General features: G+C 37.5%; 1 protein-coding gene across 1 annotated transcript; it reads right to left on the reverse strand.

The window, feature by feature from the left end:
* Nucleotides 1-831: 831 nt before the first annotated feature.
* Nucleotides 832-14,368, reverse strand: LOC106096015 (protein three rows). Its single transcript, XM_059370288.1, has 6 exons — nucleotides 14,078-14,368; nucleotides 12,872-13,885; nucleotides 7,286-8,251; nucleotides 6,224-7,063; nucleotides 2,481-2,684; nucleotides 832-2,416 (listed from the first exon to the last, which is right to left on the reverse strand). Exons 1-6 carry the CDS (start codon nucleotides 14,234-14,236, stop codon nucleotides 1,031-1,033), a joined length of 4,569 nt encoding a protein of 1,522 aa, XP_059226271.1. The 5' UTR covers nucleotides 14,237-14,368; the 3' UTR covers nucleotides 832-1,030.
* Between the last annotated feature and the right edge of the window lie 8,398 nt (nucleotides 14,369-22,766).

Consider the following 22,766-nt stretch of genomic DNA (forward strand, 5'->3'; position numbering starts at 1 on the left):
AGATGTGGATGCTGTATAACTGCCCCAAAGTCATTAAAACTCCTCCTCAAAGTCCCGACTTGAACATCTTTGGGAACATCTCGAACGCAAATTGAGAACGCGCAATTTTTCGAGCAAGAGTCAAATGCAACAGGTGATAATGGAGGAATGGACTAATATAGACCAAAATATAACCGCTAAATTAGTCCAATCGATTTCAAACCGTTTAAAAGAAGTTATAAGACGCGGTGGTCGAATAACAAAGTATTAATTTTTTTAAATTATGTTATTTATTTTTTTGTTTTTTTGCAATGATGAATACTTTTTTTGTTTAATTTTTTGTGTTCAGCTGTAAAATGGCCCTTTTTGTTCCAATAAATACTATTTTTTTCTTTAAAAACAATGAAATTGTGTACATATATATCACACAATCACTACTGCATCATTAGTTTAATATGTTTTTATTCCAATTGTCTTTTGTAGACTTATTAAAAAAAAAACATTGAATGATGAATACTTTTTTTGACCGCTGTACATACTTGAGGGATTTTTTTACGAAAGGACATAAAGTGCAGCCCGAACATATCCAAATGTTATTCCTTTGAGCGATCTGGTAAGCGAGTAGGAAGCGTGCTATGATTACCAGCGCAAGAGGCATATGTTCGAATGCTTCTAGAGGCTTTGTTAAAGTAAAATTGTCAAATGCAAATTTTCTAACCTAAATGTCGTTATAAGAATAAGAACCCTCAGAACTTCTATTTATTGATTCATTATCATTTATTAACAATGCTATTTAATTGTTTGTAATAATATTTGATTTATTAACTAAAGTAAATAAACTAAACTGCAAATAATAAAATACATAAGATTCTCAGCGGCTGCAATTCAATAAATTGAGAACATAGGGCATGAAATAGATATTGCTTATTAAAATAAGCTTTAAAATTAATATAATCTTCTTGAATATGATCGATAGTAATGGCAAATGAAATTTAATACTAGTAGGATAAATAATTTAATGCGTTTATTTATATATATTGAAAACAAATTTTTATATCTTCTGGCGCTTTTTGGTTTTTATCGCGGATGATGTTATTTTTGGCGTGGATGTGCTACTGCTGCTCGACGTAATTAAGACTTCATTCGAAGAAGGGCAACAATTTAGTTCAAGATTTTCATTAACTAAATTTCGACGTCTACGTGTGGGTCGTGCCGTTGATTCGACAATCTTCACAACTTCAGTGACAACCGATTTATTTTTCCTGGGTCGACCACGGGGTTTTGATGCAGACATTTCCACAGGTCTTATAATTGGTGAATCTTCAATCATGATTACCGACGTATCGGCTTTGTTATCCATTGGTGATTTGCTTAAAACTATTTTACCTTTTTTCTGTTTTGGCTTATCCGATAGTTCCAAGTTTTTCATTCTTACTAAAAGGTCCACATCATTATGGGGTATATTTTCTTTAGCTTTAAAATTTTCTACCGCGGCAGATGATGAGACGGCTGCCCCCCTTATTGAGCTTGATTTAAGAGGTGCTGTAGGAAAAACAGTAGATTCTTGCAAACCTTTCGAATCTGAGAGTTGGTTTTCATAGCGTTGAGCATTCATTTGTTTAGACAATTTTTTAGTCGAAGACGTTTTCGATGTTTTTCTAGGAATTTTCGGAGTGTAATGCTCCTTGCTTTTATACTTCCCGCTTTCACTATCCGAGTCTATAATTTCTATGCTATCTTCGCATATCCTAAAATTAAGTCTTTCGTTTAGTTGGTCCTTTACCTCGGGACTGGAGCTGCTACTTCTACTTGTTTGCGTTTTATTCTTTCTTGTGGATAAACTTCCACTGACTGCAGTATTTTTCTTATGTGAGGTCATAGCTAGCTGCATCATTTGATCTTTCAAAGAACTTTTAACTTTTTCACGATTGTATATTAGTTTTTCCGGAGTCATATTATATTTCCACGCTTTTTCGAACATGTCACAAGGGAGTTTGGTTTCCTTCGTTCTGTCCAACTCCCGTTGCGCCTCAAACATTTGCAATCTAAAGTTGATGCGAAAAACTACATCTATATCAAACTTTTTAGTCCCACAAAGATCTACACCATACTCGAGACATTCAATCGCTGCCTTCTGCTGACGACTGGCTCTAAGGAAATTTGCAAAATGCTGTACAGCCATAAGTTCGACGTTTTTAAAATACATTTTGTTGAAATTGTTCTCTCGCATTTTAATCCACTGTCTTCCTTTTTCATAGAACGGCTCAAGTTGAACATAGTCTTCAACCAAAAAGTATAGGCGAGCATTTAAACATGCAATTGTAAAATATGTCCATCCAAGCAGCTCATTGTTTGGTAGAGTTTTGGTATCGATTTTATATTTGAAATAGCTCTTCAGATTGGTATTCACTGCGTCTGGCCGTAATTGTAATTTTCCCTATGAACATTTTAAAATATGAGTAAAAAAATTGAAAATTTAAAAAATCATATATAATGCATACAGTTTTTATCGGAGATAATTGCACTGGAACCAGTCGACGCGTAGCCTCCATACCCACGGCATTATAAGGAATTGCTTCGCTAATATTTTCAGATGGCTTATCGCAGTATTTAAGAGCAGTTGATGCTGTTGTTGGTGTGGAATTCCCACACAACTCTTTCAAACTCTTTATGCCCATAATGTATTCAATAATTTTCAGTTTTGTCTAAAAAAAAAACAGAAATGTATTGAAGTTAAAAAAAGTAAGTTTTAAAACCCATCAATGCATCATTTTTTTGTGAATATTCGCACCACAGAAAGCGTATCTGGAAAGTAAAGACATTCCAAATGTTTCACTTTTCTTATCTCAAACATTTTTACTCGTTTATACTATGACCCTAATAGAGTTTTTAGGACGATTCATTTATGTGACAATAACAACATATGCTTAAAAATTAAACTGGTATTTAACTGCCAAAATCACTAACTTTTGTCACTAGATTCGTACGCCAATTCATCGAAATTTGCTGATTTTATAAACGAAATACAGATGATTTGAAGAATTTTCGACCGAATACAGTGACAAAAAGTTAGTGGTTTTGGCTGTAAGTGTTAACCACTAGTTGTTGCAAGGGTGTTGCATCCCCTCATAAGTAAATGCAATATGGGATTTCGGTTCAAGATATTAAAAACCGATGGAAGTTAGTTAGCTGATTTAAATGAAATATTAAAACTATTTACTCTCTGAGAAACTGCTTGATGAAAGCATTCCTTGTTCCGCAGGAGTCGACGGGTTACCCGCTGAACTATTAAGACCGGAGGCGACACGCTGATAAGGCGTATGCATCAGCTTATCTGCGCAATCTGGCTAGAAGAACGCATACGCATACTATGCGTCATACCCAAGAAAGGAGACAAGACGGAATGTGCCAACTACAGGGGAATAAGTCTCCTCCCCATCGCATACAAGATACTCTCGAGCGTACTGTATGAAAGATTAAAACCTAAAGCCAATGAAATAATTGGGCCCTATCAATGCGGCTTAAGACCTGGTAAATCCACCCTAGACCAGATATTCACACTGCGCCAAATCCTGAAAAAGACCCGAGAAGGACAAATCAACATCTACAATCTCTTTGTTGATTACAAAGCCGTTATCGATACTCCTTTACGTTCAAAGGTATTTCAATCCATGTCTGAGTTTGGTATCCCTGCAAAATTAATTAGACTCTGCAGGATGGCACTTGCTGATACGCTTTCCTCAGTAAGAATAAGAAAGAATCTCTCCGAACCATTTAATACCAAACGAGGTTTCAGAAAAGGAGACAGCCGATTATAGATTATACGAGATGCAGATGTGAATAGATATGGGACACTAATCACAAGAGAACACATGCTACTCGCCTATGACGACGACATCGATATCATAAGTCGCTCACCGGAAGTAGTAACTGCAGCCTTTGAAAGAATCGAAAGAGAGTCAGTGAAAATGGGTGTGGCAGTAAATGGAGATAAGACGAAATGGATGGTTTCAACTCCCAAAAAGCCTTGCACAACCGAGCAGATAAAGAAAATGGAGAAAGTTGGGAACCACTTTCTCGGCACCGCCGTAACCGAAACGATTGACACCAGTTTTGAGATTAAGCGAAGAATATAACTGGCTCACAGATGCTACTTTGGACTAAGTAAGCAGTTTAGAAACAAAGGCCACCTCTCGACAGACGAAGATTACCTGTGTTGTTATATGGTTCTGAAGTATGGGTACTTGTGAAAGCAGATGAGGCAGTGCTTGGAGTATTTGAGAAAAAGATTCTTCGTAAAATATATGGACCAGTTTGCGATAATGGAGAATATAGGCGACGTATGAACCAAGAGCTGTATGAGCTGTATGACGACGATAACATAGTTACACGCATCAAAATACAACGGCTGCGTTGGCTAGGTCATGTTGTCCGAATGCATGAAGAAGCTCCAGCAAAGAAGTCTTTTGAAGGCAAACACTGTGGTACACGCAAACCGCGAAGACCAAAAGCCCGATGGAAAGATCAAGTGGTGGGAGACACCTCGAAACTTGGTGTCAGAGATTTTAGAATGAGCGCAGAAGATCGAGGCGCTTGGAACGCTATTCTACGTTCGGCTAGTGGAACAAATATTCTGTCACAGCCAATTAAAGTAAGTACTCTCTGAGAAACAGAGTCTGATCCTGACGTATACCAGAGTCGGATGTCTATCCTTTTCTTTATCTACTGTCCGTCTCTTGCTAACATCGTCGGGGTTACCATCCTACATATATATGGTTAATGTTGCAATTGTTTTGTCTCAATGATGCGCTATGTTAGATTGGGTTAAAAAGAGGACCCGGAAATTAATCCACCAATGCCGCTATGGACATACACCTAAGCCAGTAATCGGCTTGTTGTGCGATGTAAATACTAAAAAAAGTAACCTCTAAAAAGAAAATCTATGTTGGGAATTCCGGGCTACTTACAAAATCCTCAACTGTTTCCAACCCACGCCCCTAAGTTGGTACATGTCTGGTATTGTGTCCCCAACTAAGTGCCAGTATCTGTTAGACGCGAAAGCCGGGCAATGAAATGCAGGTTGCTTGAGAGTCAGTCTGTAATCGAAATCAGGCGTTTTCGACCATAGTGCTATCACAGGAGAAGGAAGATGCCTTCTGGTTCCCATCGCTTTAGAAAGTAAAAGGTGATATTTTTTGCCATTATTTTTTTGGCAACACTGGTTTTATTAGCTCACGCTCGTTTCGTTTTGTCGATTTAGGAGTGAAGATCAGTCAGAAGCATTGCATGAGCTACCAATGCATCCAGAAAAATTCACAGTTTGGTACGGTTTATGGGCTGTTGGCATCGTTGGACCGTACTTCTTCAAAGACGATGCAAATCGTAACGTAACAGTGAATGGTGAGCGCTATCGTGAGATGATTTCCAACTTTTTTTTGCCCAAAATGCAAGAGCTTGACATGTGGTTTCAACAAGACGGTGTCACATGCCAGGCGAGTTCGGTAAACATTTTATTTCGCGGTAACGGTCAATTGGCCGCCTAGATCGTGCAATTTAACGCCTTAAGACTATTTTTTGTGGGGCTATGTTAAAGCCCATGTCTATATGGACAAGCCCGCTTCAATTGACGCAGTGGAAGACAACATTGAAACATTTATTGGAGAGATACCAGCCGAAATGTTGGAAAAAGTATGCCACATTTGGACTAAGCGGATGGACGATATGGAATTGGTTAGCATACTTTATTTGTCACCAGAAGAGCAAATTTTCACAGTTTGAAAATTGAGAAACTGCAAATTTTTGCTGCTCTCCTGCGAATTTTTACTGGAAAAGTACGCGAACAGACCTAATGTTGAGTCCAAAAACCGTACCTAACTCGAACCATAGTATTTTAATCTCCTTTGCATCTTTATTAGAAATGTTATCACTTCTTAGATTTCCTGTCTGAATTGCCTTTCCGAAAAATTATAAATGAACTATTCTATACATACATAAAGGTATATATAAAACATAATCGTGTGTGTGCTCCGGAAATATCCACTTTCCAAATATCCACGAATCGACGGACAAATAGACATGTACTGGTTGATCAAGAAAGTAAATCCATGCTTAAATATTTGGTTCTTACACCACATTGCGTGTTATAATATCCTGCACCTGGTGCTATCCTGGTGCTCTTTCTTCTTCTGCTTCTTTTCGAAGCAGAATATTTTTATTAGCCTACAATAACTAATTTCTTCCTTACCTGTGCATTATCAATGTATTCCATTTGTAAATTAATATGCATCCAAGTGGACATCACCTGGGCCATGCGTAAAGCAAAACTGTTTAGTAAGGCACACTTGCATGCAGCTGCATACAACGAAATAACAACATTTTCATATAGTCTATTTGCTGAGCATTCAGCCAAATCTTGAACCATGTTGAATATTAGTTTGTGGTAAGACAGTGCTTCGCTTGCAACACAGACAAATTTTTTCATACGCTCTAGAATTTGTTCAATTTCTCCAATCAGACTTTGATTTAGCAACACATTTTTGACAACATGGCTACTAAGGTCCTTTTCAGCATGGTGGTAATGCCTCCACAACAACTTATACCTTATCACATCTAAATTAGCGGTAATTAAATCATAAGCTCCCAGTCGATCGGGTAAGGCATTATGTTTTTCCTCAACATACTGCAGCAACATTTGTCCAAAAGTGTACTTGGAACAACGAATATAATAGAAGCCCACATGTAGTGTGACCAATAATATTAAATTCTGCTTGCGTCTATGTAAAGATTCAATATTCTCCAAAGAATTTGTGATAGTGGGTAGGTGTAATTCAATTTCTTTATCCAGATTTATATCCCTTTCATTCTCTTCATAAAATGAAGAGTTTTCACAAAAAAATGTCAAAGCCTTTAGCGAAGAGATGTCATCGAGTAGTAGTTGTGATATCTTATAATGCAGCATCCAAACATGGGAAGCATATTCCGTATAACTACTCATTTCCAAAAATTGAGCCACTGCCCCCAGATCCTCAATGATTGCCTCCCAATCAATAAGTGCCTCATCGCTCGATATTTGTTCCTCATCAAACTGAAAAAAAGAAACAGAAATGTTTATTGTTGAGTGAGGAGTGAGGAGAATACATTATTCTATGTTCACTTTATTTACTTTAAGTTAATCATCTACACAAGTTGTAACTCTTCTTTTTTATTTTATACTTAAGTTGCAAATCAAAATTGTCTTTTGTATGGGTATTATCATAATTAAAAAAAAAAATACAAATACAATTCGATTCAACGCATTTATACACACCTTAAGAAAGAATTGTTCAAAGGCCACATACGCATCATATGCCCATTTTACATATTGAAGTTCAGTGCAAATAGTCAACGATTCCATTTCTTTGTGCATCAGCAATCGTTCTAGTTGATCTTCAGCAAATTCCTGCGATTCAAGCGATCCCTTTTGTGATCGACTCATTTGGAATTCTAGTAAAACCTTCGTACATGTATGGCCATATGTTAATTGTTCCAAACGGTTGAGATCCAGCTTGTCTCTCAAATACTTGTGTATAGAAATGAATTTTGGCACGTCCGACGTTGGCAACTTTGTAGCTCGGGTCGTTATTACTAAATCATAAAACGATTGGCTGCACAATATTACCGATTTCATCAAGTTTGTGTTAGTCTTATAATATTTCACAATGTGTTGCACTTCAAACCAGTGTAAAAGTCTTTTACGCGCTACCTTCAAATGAGGCCTCAACGTATTTGTGCTATGTTGCAACATGTGAACCAAACAGTGTTCATGCGGCGGCACCGTCGAACAAATTTGACCTTCTCCGTTTTCGTTTTGCTTTTGTTCCTCTGTGAACGAATCCCTGTAGTATAAGGTGATTTGACCACGAATTTGGCAAAAATCTATTTCGGATGGCAATTGCAGGAGTGAGGCTATATAGCACATTTGTGTTTCACGTATTATTTGGGGGTTTTTTACCATACACTTAGCCACTGCTTTGTATAGACGCTTTAAAAGGAGAGGCCACTCCGATTCTGGTAATTTATTTTTAATTTTTAAAAATTTTTCGTATATCTTGATACATGTGTTTGCTTGATTTCCGGTACAAGCGCTAACAGAAGCTTGCTTAAAACGGTAGAGAAGGGTTTGAATTTCCTGTGATGTCTCACTAAGGCAATCCATTTTATCAATTACTTTGAAGGCATGACTAGTTATTAATAGTAAGGGGCTTTGTAGCAATACGCTGTATCCGTCTGTAGCCTGAAAAAATTACAAAGATTAGAGAGCGATTATTTATAATACATTTAGATCAAGTTCATATTACAGTTGCCTAATTTTGTTGGGATATATAAATCTGCTCTACATAACCCTAAGTTCAATCATAGAAGTTTGAAAACGTCTAGGAAAATCTCTATATTTCTGGACTGCATGGGTGTATACATTTTTATCCTTCGGAATTCTTTGAATTTATCTTAAATATGTAGCGGTTGTATTTGCTTTTTTTACGTATAGGATTTTTTGTTTTTTTTTTTTTCAGCGGTAAAGGAATTCTGAACCATTTTTTTTATAGCCTACACCACCACTGTGGTATAGGATATTATAATTTGTTTGCAATTGTTTGTAACACTAAGAATGAGAAGAGCTAGACCCATTGATAAGTATACCGATCGACTCAAAAGCACTTTTCTGATTTGATTTAACCATGTCCCTCTGTGAGTTCATGAATTCTTTTAGTCAAATACAGGTCATGTATTGGGTTGCCTAAAAAGTAATTGCGGATTTTTTAAAAGAAAGTAAATGCATTTTTAATAAAACTTAGAATGAACTTTAATCAAATATATAATTGACATTTTGTTCGATAACCTTTTGCCATCTTCCTGGCAAATTTAGTATTACACGCTCATAGAACTTCTGGCCTTTATCTGCAAAAAACTGATCCAAGTGCGATTTTATAGCCTCATCATTGCCGAAAGTTTTTCCATTTAAGGAGTTCTGCAAAGATCGAAATAAATGGTTGTTGTTGTTGTTGTTGTAGCAGTTTATTGTGTACTATCTTTCGTCTGCTTGATTCTGTTGAGTGTCAAGACCCAGGAACTCCGCGACTAAGATGGGGTGCGTCCACAGGGATCTGGGTCTGAGTCGAGTGGGTCTGGCCGGACAGTTAAACAGGTGACGTGTATCGTGCGGTCCCTGGTTACAATCGGGACATACATCTTGCACGTCGGCATCAATCCTAGCTCTGTGGGAATTTAGGCGGCTGCATCTGCCGGAACGTAATTGAGCCAGAACTACTCTGGTTTGCCGGGGGAGGTAGATTTCTTCGGGTGCAATGGGTGGCGGTCGTTCTCCAAGGACTACATTCACCCGGTAGCCAATTAACGCGTCTGCATGAATGTTGTTCAGACCCGCTTGATATGCCGCTTGATCTAGAGGTTCTCTCTTGTAGCGCTGGACCTCACGCTCTAGATCGTGTAGATCTACCTTAATGCTTCTAGGCGGTGGGTATCTATCCACAAGATGATGATTTGGATCATTTCTGCGATAACAGCCCAAAAGGTATTGCTTAGACAGCATGTAGTTATGTCTTCGCACTGGTAGGATCTTTGTCTCCTGATGGAGGTGGTCCACATGAGAACTGAGGAGACAGCCCGTCGCAGTTCGGAGGGCGGCATTCTGACAGATCTGAATATTATTCCACTGCGTGTCACAAAGTTGACGTGACCACACTGGCGCTGCATAACTTACCACAGACCGGCCAATTGCTTTGTACGTGGTCAAGAAGGTTTCTTTGTCTGCACCCCAAGTGCTGCCAGCGAGTGACTTGAGGACCTTGTTTCTACTTTTGACTTTATTGCAGATTGCTGTGGCATGTGGGGAGAAAGTGTAGGAGCTGTCAAATGTGACGCCAAGTATTTTGGGACACTTGATGGTCGGAATCTTTCTCCATCGACCATCACAGTCAGCTCAGTATTCACCTCACGCGTATTTGTAGTGAACAGTGTGGCTGAAGATTTGGTGGCGGATATCTTCAGATTTCTTGCAGCGAAATATGAGGCAAGCTCGTTGAGGTAGACGTTCAACCTATCGCAGATGTCATCAATGGGTGGGGGGCCTGATGCCATGATCGTACAATCGTCCGCATATGATACGATCTCTATGCCGTCTGGAGGAGGTGGGATGGAGGATAGGTAGAGGTTAAACAGAGCCGGAGATATCACCCCACCTTGGGGAACTCCCTGTTTCACTCTATGGTGTTTTGACTTCTTATCCCTAAATTCCACAAATGACTGGCGGCCACACAGATAATTCGCGGCCCAACGTTTCAGGCCTGGCTGGAGGGACGTGTTGGCAATGTCCTCAAATAATTTGGCATGGCTGACCGTGTCGAATGCCTTCGATAGGTCCAGTGCCACGAGGACCGTCCTATTACATGGCCTGGGTTGGTTGAAGCCACGGCAAATGTGTGTGGTGATGGCATGCAAAGCTGTTGTTGTGCTGTGCAGTCTCCGAAATCCATGTTGATGCTCGGCGAATGGAAATTCTCCTACGAGGCTCGGGAGGAGTAATGCCTCAAGCGTCTTTGCCACTGGTGAGAGAAGGGAGATCGGTCTGTACGACTCCTCCAAACTCGGTTCTTTTCCAGGCTTCAGTAGCGGGATCACTCTGCCCATTTTCCAGACAACTCCAGGTGAATCCAGATTCTTCAGCATCAATGTAGAGATTTCGCCGGGGCCCAACGCCTTGGAAGATTTGGCGCCACGGAAGACATTCGTAACTTCGCCCACGGTAAATTGTGATGGCTGTTCATCGGCTCGGAGACCACGAATACGGCGAATGGCTCTCCTCCTTGCCCTGTCTCTCTCGGGATGCACAATAAATTGACGGTTGAACAACCTGGTGCATCTTTTCGGATCAGTCACGGTTATCTCGCCAAAAGTGACTGAGGTCCTGTCGTCCCGTCTACCGGGGTTCGAGAGAGACTTAACAGTGGCCCACAGTTTGCCTGCACCGGTGCCTAAGTTACATTGCTCCAAGTGTTCCAGCCACAAATTCCGCTTATGTTCGTTGACTACCCTGTTTATTTCCAGATTCAGCTCGCTGATTCTGGGGTTAGCGGGGTCCATAGCACGAATCCCATCACGCTCGTCTGCGAGTATCGAGAGAGCTTACGGGCGCGTCCAAAGGTTGCGGATAGTGGAATGCTTCATACGAATTTGCTGCAACGCTAGTCGTCGACACTGAGCGATACCCAACGGAGAGTTTCAGGCAGGACGGCACTGGCTCTTGCATAAACACTGAGTGCCTATGATTCGAGTCATTGACATCTTTAAGTAGTGTCAAGGACCACCATGTTACCGCAGAAATCGGTTCTTTGGAACGAAACGAGCTTGCTTACCTACAGGATCTTGACGAGGATCGCCACCTCCACATGCAAATGTGGCTACAACTACAACAAAAATTTTTAACCGATCTACACAAAAAATGTTTTGTTACCGGTCTTAATATAACTGCAACATTTCATCAAAATCGGTTCAGATTTAGATATAGTTCCCATATATACATGTATCTCTTTAATTACATATATGAGACCGTTGTGGCTTAAATATTCAAGCGATGAGCACAAGATTTGGCATAGTTAGCTTTGTTAATATTTGCTTAATATTTTTTTGCAAAATTTCATCAATGTCAGTTGATATTTGGACATAGCTCCTCACAGTATTGGATATTTCTCCCCAAATTGGAGATTTATTTTTGACAATGGGGACGAAATTTTTAACTTGGGGATTCGGAGCCACAATTTGAAATTGTTTGTGGAGGAACTTTCGGCCCAAAATTTTATATTTTACATACAACATAACATAAATCGATAGCATTGAACCTAAGTTAATTGCTATTTTATTTTAGTACTATGATATCGAAAACTATTGTTTGTTTGTTTATTTATTTGCTTTAGCTACACACACCTCAATGAACTTGCCTCATATTTCGCTGCAAAAAATCTAAAGATATCTGCCACCAAATCTTCAGCCACATTGTTTACTACAAATACGCGCGCGGTGAATTTTTGTTGTTGTTATAGCGGTTTGTTGTGTTCTATTTATGTTGGAAATTCTCCTACGAGGGTCGGGAGGAGTAATGCCTCAAGCGTGTTTGCTACTGATGAGAGAAGGGAGATCGGTCTATACCACTTCCCCAAACTCGGGTCCTTACCAGGCTTCAGTAACGGGATCACTCAGCCCATTTTCCGGACATCGGGAACTATAAGTAACGTTAAAAGCCAGCCAGTAATGAGACTTGTTTATTTCATGGCTGGCTACTACTAAATCTTCAGTGCTTTGCGACGGAAGAAGAAAAACATTTTGTCTATTCTTTGCAAGAATACAGTCCCTGTGTCTTCCATTCCCCGTGCACTTGAGTAGTTTAAATCCCGGAATTCTTAGTCCACGAACCATTCCTCCGCACCCTTGGTTCCTGGATAATAGCCACATCAAAACCCCCTGCCATCAGGAGGACCTTTAGTGTCCCCGAAGCGGCCTTACAATAGTGGAGATTTATCTGTAGTCAGGATTCAGAACTTCCACCACTGTTGTGGCGATTCCTCCTTAGATTTTGTTCTATTAATAAAATCAAAAAATTCGTTCAAGTAATTGATTCAATTGAGTAGACTACTGTTCAATCAATTATTCGAACACTTACTGCTATGTACTCCCTTTTTTTTAATGTACAGTCCCGGAGGACGAATTGGGATTAATAAACCAAGTTTAATTATTTAAAAATAAAAATTCGCACTCTAAAATCTAAATTCTATAAATATGAAATATTCAAATACTAACTACTTAATTTGAAACAAAGAAATGCAAATTATTGCCGGCAACTTACTTGCTGTTTATCAATTAAAACCAAATCGTTTTGTACAAGCTCTTCAGTCGGTTCGTCCTTAACATTTTGACAATACAAAACAAATGTTGACAGTGCTGTGTTAGCAAAGTTTATAATGACATGTTTTCGAAGACTTTGGCAACAGGTTATTGTGTTTAACTTGGTTTCAGACGAAATGCACGGAGCCAACTTCATACTATCCAGCAACAAATTAAGTAGAGCACTGTAAGACGAAATCATTGTCATTTGCCGCCAAAAATTGGCAAAGACAGCAGTATTTTGCATTTGCGTGTGAATGGTGCTCAGAAAGACCAGAACGTCCTTGAACCACGAATGATCCATTAAATTTTTGGAATGCATCTCAAACAATTCCTTAAATCGGTTACAACACTTTGTGACGGCAGCTTCGAAACCTTCAATAGGTTTTTTCGCACATACAAGCTTCAAATATTCATAGAGTTGCAAAAAGATTTCTGCTATTGATTTTTGCGTTTGTAAACGGATGTCCTGGCAGGAACATTCCAGAAGGTATAAACTAAGCTGTGACTGAAAGCTATCTACAACGTCGAACAAAAAAAATTTGCTCAAGGTTTCAATAACGTATTGGCAGTGCTCGCGAATTTCTTCCATTGGTGGCAATGGCAATCTCTGTTTTGCATTCAATTTAAACAGTGCTATTAACATATCAGCAACTTTGCATCTAGACAAATTGCTAAATAATTGGTTGAGTCTGGCCAAAGTAGAATTTGGAAATAGGTACATCATTGTTTTCCGCAATACATCCTTGTATTGAAAATTATGTGTCTTGTTTCTTTCCAACATTTCTTCAAAAATATTCTTCAGATTTTCCACTACGTTAATAAGTTCGCCAAGAGCCTCCGGTCGTTTAGTAAGTGAATGCAGATGTGTACAATAGAGGTAAACGATAGTCATACAAACATTGTCATTTTGTAGTTTCGAATTAGGGAATTCGCATATATAGTGGTATATTTGTGATGCCATTGCATATTGTTTCTGCAAAGAAAAAATATTTATGCTATTATGAAAAAGTAAGAATGTAATGTAAACTATATTATAAATGAATGAGTAAATATAAAAGGAATACCAGGACTCTTATAAATGAATTTTCTATTAAAGTCGGAGACTTGGTTTCATCTGACGGACGTAAAAACTGCAGTACAAAAACTTCAAAATTGTTATCCATACCTTTGACACAAGATGGTAATGAAAATTGGTAAGGTTATTCACATAGTTGATCCAATACTTTGGAGCACATTCTGGCTTTAATGCATTGCCAAATACATCTGTAATAATTTGGCAATAAATCCTGGGATGTCGGCATTCGCTCTCCGATATAGTGAGCATTATACTATTTGCAAAGCCAAGCTGGAATTTTGCCCCATCCTTCTCATATTTGCCGTAGGCTTTAAAATATTTTTCAATTTTCTGTTTTGCAACAAAAACTTCCTTTTCATCTTCACAGCGTAGCTCTTTTTCAAATTTGCTATCCATTTCAATTCACAGTAAAAATTAAATTATATTTTACATTTATTTTACATTGACAAAAATCAAAATAGGCGCTGTGAACAGTGTACGAAGCCGAATTGGTGCACGCCGACGTTCTCGTTGAGTCGTGCGGCGTGCAGTCTAAGCTCAATCGATGAGTCGAGAGTCAGCGTCAGAGTTTAAACCCAATCAAAGAGTCAAGTGTAAAACCGGGTATGCACGTCTGGCGAAATTTTTGGTTGCAGCCATAGCGAAACGATTATTTGTACACAACCACAAATCATATGGTGCAATCCGCCATCTTTCCATCAAGCTGATCGACGTTTTGCCAACACACACAAAGAAATTTGTGTGAGTGTGTGTATACATGTGTGGACATGAGCAGAGAAAATGCGAGAAAGAAGGTGGCAACAAAGAGAATGCAAACAAAAATCTGACATCCTAATACCTGACCGGCTGTTAACAGTTGCTCGCGTAAGACCACCTTATTAAATCCGCCTTGTGTGTGTGCATTATAGTTGAGAACCATTACACATTACATACAACGAAAAATGGCGCGAACTAGTAACATACTCAAAATCAAAGTTGCACAAAACACTGATTTTGACAGATAGTGCTCTCGATTTTTTGCTTTTGGGCAACTGCACTTACCTCAGGATTCACTAATAGAAGGTTAGGTCACATGCAAAAACACAAAGTGGATAGGCCCCATAAACATCATTAAGGATGTCAAATCTGACGATTGAAAATGTCATCATATAGGAGAAAACGTAAACAAAGAATGAAAGTAAAAAGAGAACAAGTTGATATCTTCAATGCCAAGTACTGCCAAATATTAAAAAAAAGTATATCGGCTGATCGCTTGGCTTAACCTTATTCAGTGAATCCTGCACTTACCTGTAGGATTCACTAATAGAAGATTAGGTCACTTGCGAAAACATAGAGTGGATAGGCCCCATGAACATCATTAAGGATGTCAAATTTGCCTATTGAAAGTGTCACCAAGTAAGAGAAAACGTAAGCTAAGAACTAATGTAAAAATAGAACAAGTTGGCATACTCAACGCCAAGTACTGCCAAAAATTACAAAAAAAAAAAAATTTGTGAGTTGATCGCTGCCTTAATCTTATTCAGTCAATCCTGATTTACCTGTACCGATTCATCTTGTGTGTCCTCTGAAAAATAGCAGTGTAGACTAAAAGATGCAGAGGTGGCAAACCATCGATAATAGCAACATTCGATATTTCTTATAAAAACTATCGTAAATTTCCCATCACCTTTATTTCAAATGAAAATGAGAAGTAAAAATCAGGAGATCGACTATATAGAAGCACTATCATTTCACAGGCAGAATAAAACCAATTTTAACAAAGTCAGGAGAGAAATCATTGTACAAAATGTTAGCCCAATCGGATGAAAATTGCGCCTCTATGGCTGCAATGTATCTCATAGGATACAACTCAGGTAGTGTTCAGCTAACAGCTGAGTACGATTTTGACATTTTGTCACATCAGCTTTGGGTCTGACAAGTCTATTAACATGTCACATCAGCTTTGGGTCTGACAAGCCTTTTCGAAGTCTTTTAACATGGCTCGATAATGAGACCTTTCAATAATTCAGCCTTTCCATAGTTGAATTAAGAAGCTCACTTGCCCAACAACAAATAAAAACTTGAATGTCAATTAGGAAGTGTCCAGAAATTTGACAGCCTGGTATGAATTTGGGCCACCATCACCACAGGGTTGTTTTGTTGATTTCGTTGTTGTTGGGCAAGTGAGCCAATCTTCTTATGGTGATTTCGATTCTGAAAAAAATGTTACACTAATGTTGCACTTATACGGGACAACATTTTGGGAATGCTGCCTTATCCCTCTCATAGTTTTACACTTTTTACATTTTCAATCGAACATGTTAAAATGCCCGTATATTGTAATTTCAACCAAATAATGCTGTAAAATGTAGCAATGCATCTAATATGCCGTTAGCTAAATAAAACGCGATTACTTTTTCCTTTTTTTATGTATTTCTTTTTTATATTTTGCCAAACATTCTACAAATTGTTTTCTTCTTCTTCTTTTCAACCAAAATTTGCTTGAACTGTGGCATGCACATGAGATGATAGCAGCTGATTTAAAGTGCGGCATTCTCCATCCTAGCCTAGCCACGGTGTAGAAAATGCAGCATTTTTTCACTTTCAGTGGGCAACACCATTACAAACGAACATTTACCCGGTGGTGGGGTTACACTTTTTTGGAGAATCGAACACAAAATTTCGATCTCAGTGCAACATGTCGAAAAAATGCTGCACTTTTTTTCACAATCGAAATCACCATTAATTCAACCATAAGCCATTCTTTTGAGTATACCCTGATGACGGCGTTCATTTTACGTCGTTTTATTACGTTACAATAATTCACGTTAGTGTATGCTACGAATATCAAGGCAGTTACTGTTCAGTGCATTGGAGAATTTAACTCTCCAAAATCTCTTCAATACAATCGTATAGACAAACTCAACGAAGAATTTCTATAAATTGAGTGGGATTTGACGAATATCGGTCAGTTTTCCATAAAAACAATACGAATATTACACAATTCTTGAAAAATTCGCTAGCTTGCTAGTAAAGTGACAAACAAAAAACAGTTACAAGCCTGCTAATTTGTTAAAACTTTTCTTTAATTTTTGTGTTATAAATTCCCAACCATTAAGAATAAAAATGCCATCACAAATGAATAATAAACTGTAAGTAACAGTTTTTCACTGTTAAAAGTGTTATATATATAGTGGAAATTGATTGATTTTGCAGTGGTGGTGTAAGATAAAACGGGAAAAAAATTATTAGAGATATACCCGTTTTTGAGTGATGGCAATATTTTACGTATAAATAAGTATGTAGAAATAAAAAAATGTTTTTCCTCTAATGCGTAAAAAATGCATTTATGGTGTAAAAATGAAAAAAACACGAATACATATATCTATGTGATGATATACATAGTGCTTTGTATTTACCAGATGTATTTGTATAAGTTTGAAGTCGTGGTGGTGGTGATAGTTTTGGTAGTGTGTTGGTTTTTGTTGTATACATTGCAATGAGTCTTCCATTTTCATTGCGATGAAACAACACAAGTCACTTTAGTAGTCAAATAAAATTTATTTAAGTTTGTAATCGTTCGACATATATTTTATTAACCTTGTTTGTTCTGCGTGTGTGTGACTCGGCCTGTATTTCAGCTTATGACGCATGGACACGATTCCGTGTAACATATTCCAATAACGGTTTAATTGGCCTAGTCATTCAAGCAGGCGAATAGTGTAAGTAAAGATATTGAAAATTAATTTCCAAATGCAAACATACAACTTGCTATTCTAAAAAAGCAACAATTTTGTCTGTTTTTGTTTTATGTTGAAATTTAATTTTTGTCTTTACTTTCATTCGCCATCGTGCCATTAATGTTTTTCTTTTGTTCTTATCGTTTTTCGCTTTTTTTTTGTTGCCTTTTGATGTCGTCGTATGTGTTTTCTTTTTCAGCCATTTTGATATTTAATTAGTTCTTTTTTATCACGATTCTGTCCAGTGATTAGTGTAACGTAACGTAGCGCTTTGGCGATTAACGACAGCTAGTCTGTATAATGAAGAACATATGATATTTTTTCTGCGGCCGTGGGGCTCTTTATGTAGAGATTCGTTATATTGGAAAGCTATAACTTCTGATTGGAAATTGTGCTATTAGAAATGTATGTTAGTTTTATACTCTTCATTCTTGATTTTCATGGCATTTTAAGTCGATCTGGCCATGTCCGTCCCTCCGACTGTGAAAAGCTGCTAACTTTCGAAGGAGTAAATATAGGCGCTTGAAATTTTGGAAATCTACTTATTAATGTAGATCGGTTGGGATTGTAAATGGGGTTGAACTGTATTTTACGGGGTAGTTCGCAAAAAGTTTAATTTTTGGCATGACTTAATAACTTAAATAACCCCAGGAACACAAATATGAAGTCTGTTTTTTGGGCTACCCCGATTTACCTAAATCGGTCTATGCTTCGATATGGCTGCCATATAAACTGATCGTGGATCTTGACTTCTTGAGCTTCTAGAGGGCACTTTTCTTATCCAATTTGGATGATATTCTGCAAGTGGTGTTTTGCTATCAATTCCAGCAATTGTGCTTAGTATGGTTCATGTCGGTTCACAATCGGATATAACTGCCATATAAACTGATCTCCCGATTAGATTTCTTGAGCTTCTAGAGGGCGCAATTCTTATCCGATTTAGATGAAATTTTGCACGTATCTTCTAGTCATAACTTCCATCTCAAATATGGTGTTAATCTGTCCATAAACTATTATAGCCGCCATATAAATCAATCTCCCGATTTGACTCCTTAAACTTCTGGGGGCGCAAATCATATCCAATTTGGTTGGAATATTGCATACGTCGTCTTGATATGACTTGCAACAACTGTTCTAAATTGGTTGATATCGTAATATGGCTGCCGTTTAAATCGATCTACTAATTTGACTTTCTGACCCTTTGGAGGGCGCAATTATTACTCGATTTGCCCGAAATTTTGGAGGTGGTATTTTTCTATGAATTGACTATACTTTTTAAACTATGTCGGTTACTCGTTAAAGAAACTTGTGTTACTAGTTTTCGGGCCTCTGTGGTTAATAAAATCGGAAAACGAATATAGGATTTTTGCTATGCTATGTCTTCATTTTTTTGTGCCTCTGATTATGATCGGCTCTACGAAACCTTTAAATCTTACATCACAAAATTTTCAAGGAAACTTTGTTTTGATTCAATTCTCTTAGTATCTACCATGCGCGAACTTACTTAATAGTCCGTTTGTTGATGTCTAAAATGAAGGCCAGGCGAATGGAAGACAATCACTCAGAGCCAGGAGCCACAACAGTGTTACAGGTTATTATAATTTAGTGAATTTGTTTGTAACACCCAGAAGGAAGACCCATTGGTAATTAAAACGGTCGACTCAGAATCACTTTCTGATTCGATTTAGCTTTGTCCGTCTGTCTGCCCATGTTAATTTGTTTAAAAGTAACGGTCGGAATTTTTAGCAAGCATTTTCTTGGGCCTAAACACAAAGCCTATTGAAGTTGGAGAAAATCGGTTCTAAGTTAAAAGGGTAAGTGTGCCTGTAGTAGGCTCTTTAAGGGCTTTAATTTTTTACTCTACACTCCGTTTGCAACACCTATCTCAAATTTGTGGCTCCCAAATTACTCCATTTTCTTTATCGGCTCATGTTTACAAAACGTGGGAGTTGATACCATCCATTTTGTCTTATGCTCCGTTTACTGTCTGACCCACTTTCACTGCTTCTCATTCGATTCTTTCAAAGACTGCAGTACCTTCTTTCGGTGACAGACCGATGATATCGAGGTCGTCGGCATAGGCGACTAGCATGTGTTCCCTTGTGAGTAGTGTGCCATATCTATTCACCACTGCATCTCGCATTATCTTCTCCAGCGATATATTAAAAAGATCACATGATAAGATTTCGCTTTGTCTGAAACCTCGCAGCATGTAGCAGCAAACTTTATTCTGTAGGTCTTATTAATTTTGCAGGAATACCAATCTCAGACATGGCTTGAAATACCTTTGAGCGCATAGGGCTGCCGAAAGCTGTTTTGTAGTCAGCAAAGAGGTACTAATAATTGACCTGTCCTGAATATATGGTCTATGTTGGATTTATCAGGTTTAAAGCCGCCCAATTATCTCATTGACTTTAGGTTTTAGTCTTTCACATAGTACGCTCGAAAATATGCGTTATTCTAGCGTGTCGCCTCCGGTCTGCTGCCTTGTTGTATTTCAGGTGGGTCACTTCTACTTGGACTTCATTCTGACTAGAGGTTCCGCGTTATCCTGTTCGCCGCCATCGTCGAACACTAGCAGCTGGGAAAATATTCTTTCTATATTCCAAGCATACTATTTGTAACAGTTACCAGATTTCTATCTATCTCTGCAGAAGAACTGGCAAATGCTGGTACTATGTTCGATTTTTCCGATTACTTTAGAAGCAAAATTTTGATGCAAAAAATCTTGCTGGTTTCATAGAGAAGGACATTACTTATGAAGAAATGTTTATAAAAGCATTATGTTATCATTGAGTTTTTTTGGGGCTTAGCTTAAAAAATAGGGGAGAACTAGAGAAAACTTAATAAGTTCGCTGTTGCCGTACTCTAAATACCCACCACCAGGAATATTTTTCTAATCGAGAGATCGGTACATTTTTTACAAGGTAATTACAAGAAAATGTTTGTACCAATCCAATCGTGGCTTTATATTACATTAGGATTAATTGCTTTTCACTCGTTCTGGACCAAGAGACCGATCGCCGCAAGAATATGGTGGCCATTGGCGCCAAAAACTCGCCTTGTCATATCGAGGATCGTAGGAACTCAGTATTTATGCCAGAGCCGGTACCGCCCTACATTTCACTGACTCCCCGGTGGATACCGCGGATTGTCCGCTACTGCCACTCCGTATCCGCAACCTGTGGTACACACAGGTTGGACCTCAAAATACCAGACTGTGTGGTGCTAACAGCTATCACATGCCGGGATTTTATTAATTTACATGTTTTTATTTATATATTATTTTATTTGTTTTTTTTTTATATATATTTTTTTATTTATATTTTTTATACATAAATTTTTTTATTTATATATTTTTTATTTATATATTTTTTATTTATATATTTTTTTATTTATATATTTTTTACGAGGAGTTTGGCAGTTGTTCAGGCGAAAAGACGAACAGAGCAACCATCACTTAAACTCAAGAACTTAAATCGGGTGATCGGTCTAAATGAAACTTATCACAATATAAAAAGATTAGAAATGGTACGAATGTATGAAGATCGTATATAAATAAAACCCTGTTATACATTTTCAATGTCTATGGTGGCAGTCCAATTAAAACTTTCCATTGATAAATTATATATAGATAAAGAATTTGAACTTTGCACATAGACTGGTTGGTGGCGCTTGTGAATATAGACAAATGAGAATTGTTTAAGTACATGCCACAAGCAGAATTCAGCTCCCAATGGCATGCAGTTTGCGTTATTTGCATTTTCTAAATATGAATTATTTGCTTTCCCGTGAAGGAAATTGTGGTATAATGTAGGTATATAGGGGTTCGGCAGTCTTAGCATCCAATATGTATGTCTTTCTTTATTTTATTATTTTTTTTCTTTTTGCTGTAAATTTGATTTTTTTTTAATTTTTTCAGCAGACCGACACCTTTTAGCTTGTCATATTTTGAGAACTCAAAAATTTATTATTGCAATCCTCTTTGACTCACTTAAGTGTCAAATTTATTTATTTTGTATTTATTTCTGCATTTGTAATTTTATTTCATTTCTTTTTGTAATGTAAAAGCCAACAAGGCCAATAAAACTATATCACACAGTAATGAGTTTCAAGGTAGTTCGATCAAAAAGGCGATCTGTACATTGTGCACAAATAACACAACGACGAACATGTATGTAGTGTAAGTTTGGAAAATGATGGTATTGAATACCAAAGATTTTAATAACTTAAACTAAAACGCGAGAAATGTTGTTAGGAGAAGATTTCCCGTTTATGGTTTCAATAAGATGTGCGCCTCAAAAGCATGTTCAAGCAAAATAATCTTAATCAGCTGATCATTCTTATTGAATATTTTAAATGTGGTGTTCTATTTGTTTTAAGACGAGACAAATATTAGTGGTTTTTAAGTAAAGGGATTCTAGAAATTTGTTTTAATATTTACACATATAAATATCAAACTCATTATTAATGCTTATCTTTTAAATTTATATTATATTTATATAATGATAGTATTAACATTATTATTCCTCTCGGTTAACAATTGTTTTAAAATCTACTTTTGTTCTTTATCTCTTGAAACTGTACGTTTGTACGCTTTCGTATACTTGCATCCTGTAGGTGTATGTGTACGATATACATACGACAGTAATGCAATTAGTCAAGTTACTAAATATATATGTATGTACTAAGCTTTGAGCAGGCATCATCGTACTACAGTTGTTACATTTAAACAGTTCAAGTAGTCTGGGTAGGGGTGACATGTTGATTTGTTCCTATTTACCGGCTCTAATCTTCTCTGCAATCTCCAAACAAAAGACAAAACAATGGTCTCTTTATCTGGAACCTCTGTTATCTGCTGCTTGCAGAGTAAATATCATAATGCAGTCGTAATTGTATAAATGGCATCCTTCTAGAACTTGAATGTGACTCTAATTAAGTGATAAGAAACGAAAAATAACGAATGGCGGCTGCATGGTTTGATAGAGTAAGAGTTTGATAGAAATATTTTATATGTTCTCTGGCAAAGTTTAATTTTCGATTTGTAGACTGAGATTTAG

This window comes from Stomoxys calcitrans, chromosome 5, assembly GCF_963082655.1.
Source record: "Stomoxys calcitrans chromosome 5, idStoCalc2.1, whole genome shotgun sequence".
Classification (NCBI taxonomy): domain Eukaryota; kingdom Metazoa; phylum Arthropoda; class Insecta; order Diptera; family Muscidae; genus Stomoxys; species Stomoxys calcitrans.

Bases quoted from the DNA above. Each gene is read 5' to 3' on its own strand.
- LOC106096015 (XM_059370288.1), bottom strand. From the start codon at position 14,236: ATGCTCACTATATCGGAGAGCGAATGCCGACATCCCAGGATTTATTGC. The intron at 8,252-12,871 runs GTAAGTTGCCGG...TAATTTTTTCAG, and splicing joins TTTTAATTGATAAACAGCAA to GCTACAGACGGATACAGCGT. The intron at 7,064-7,285 runs GTGTGTATAAAT...TCTTTTTTTCAG, and splicing joins TTGAACAATTCTTTCTTAAG to TTTGATGAGGAACAAATATC.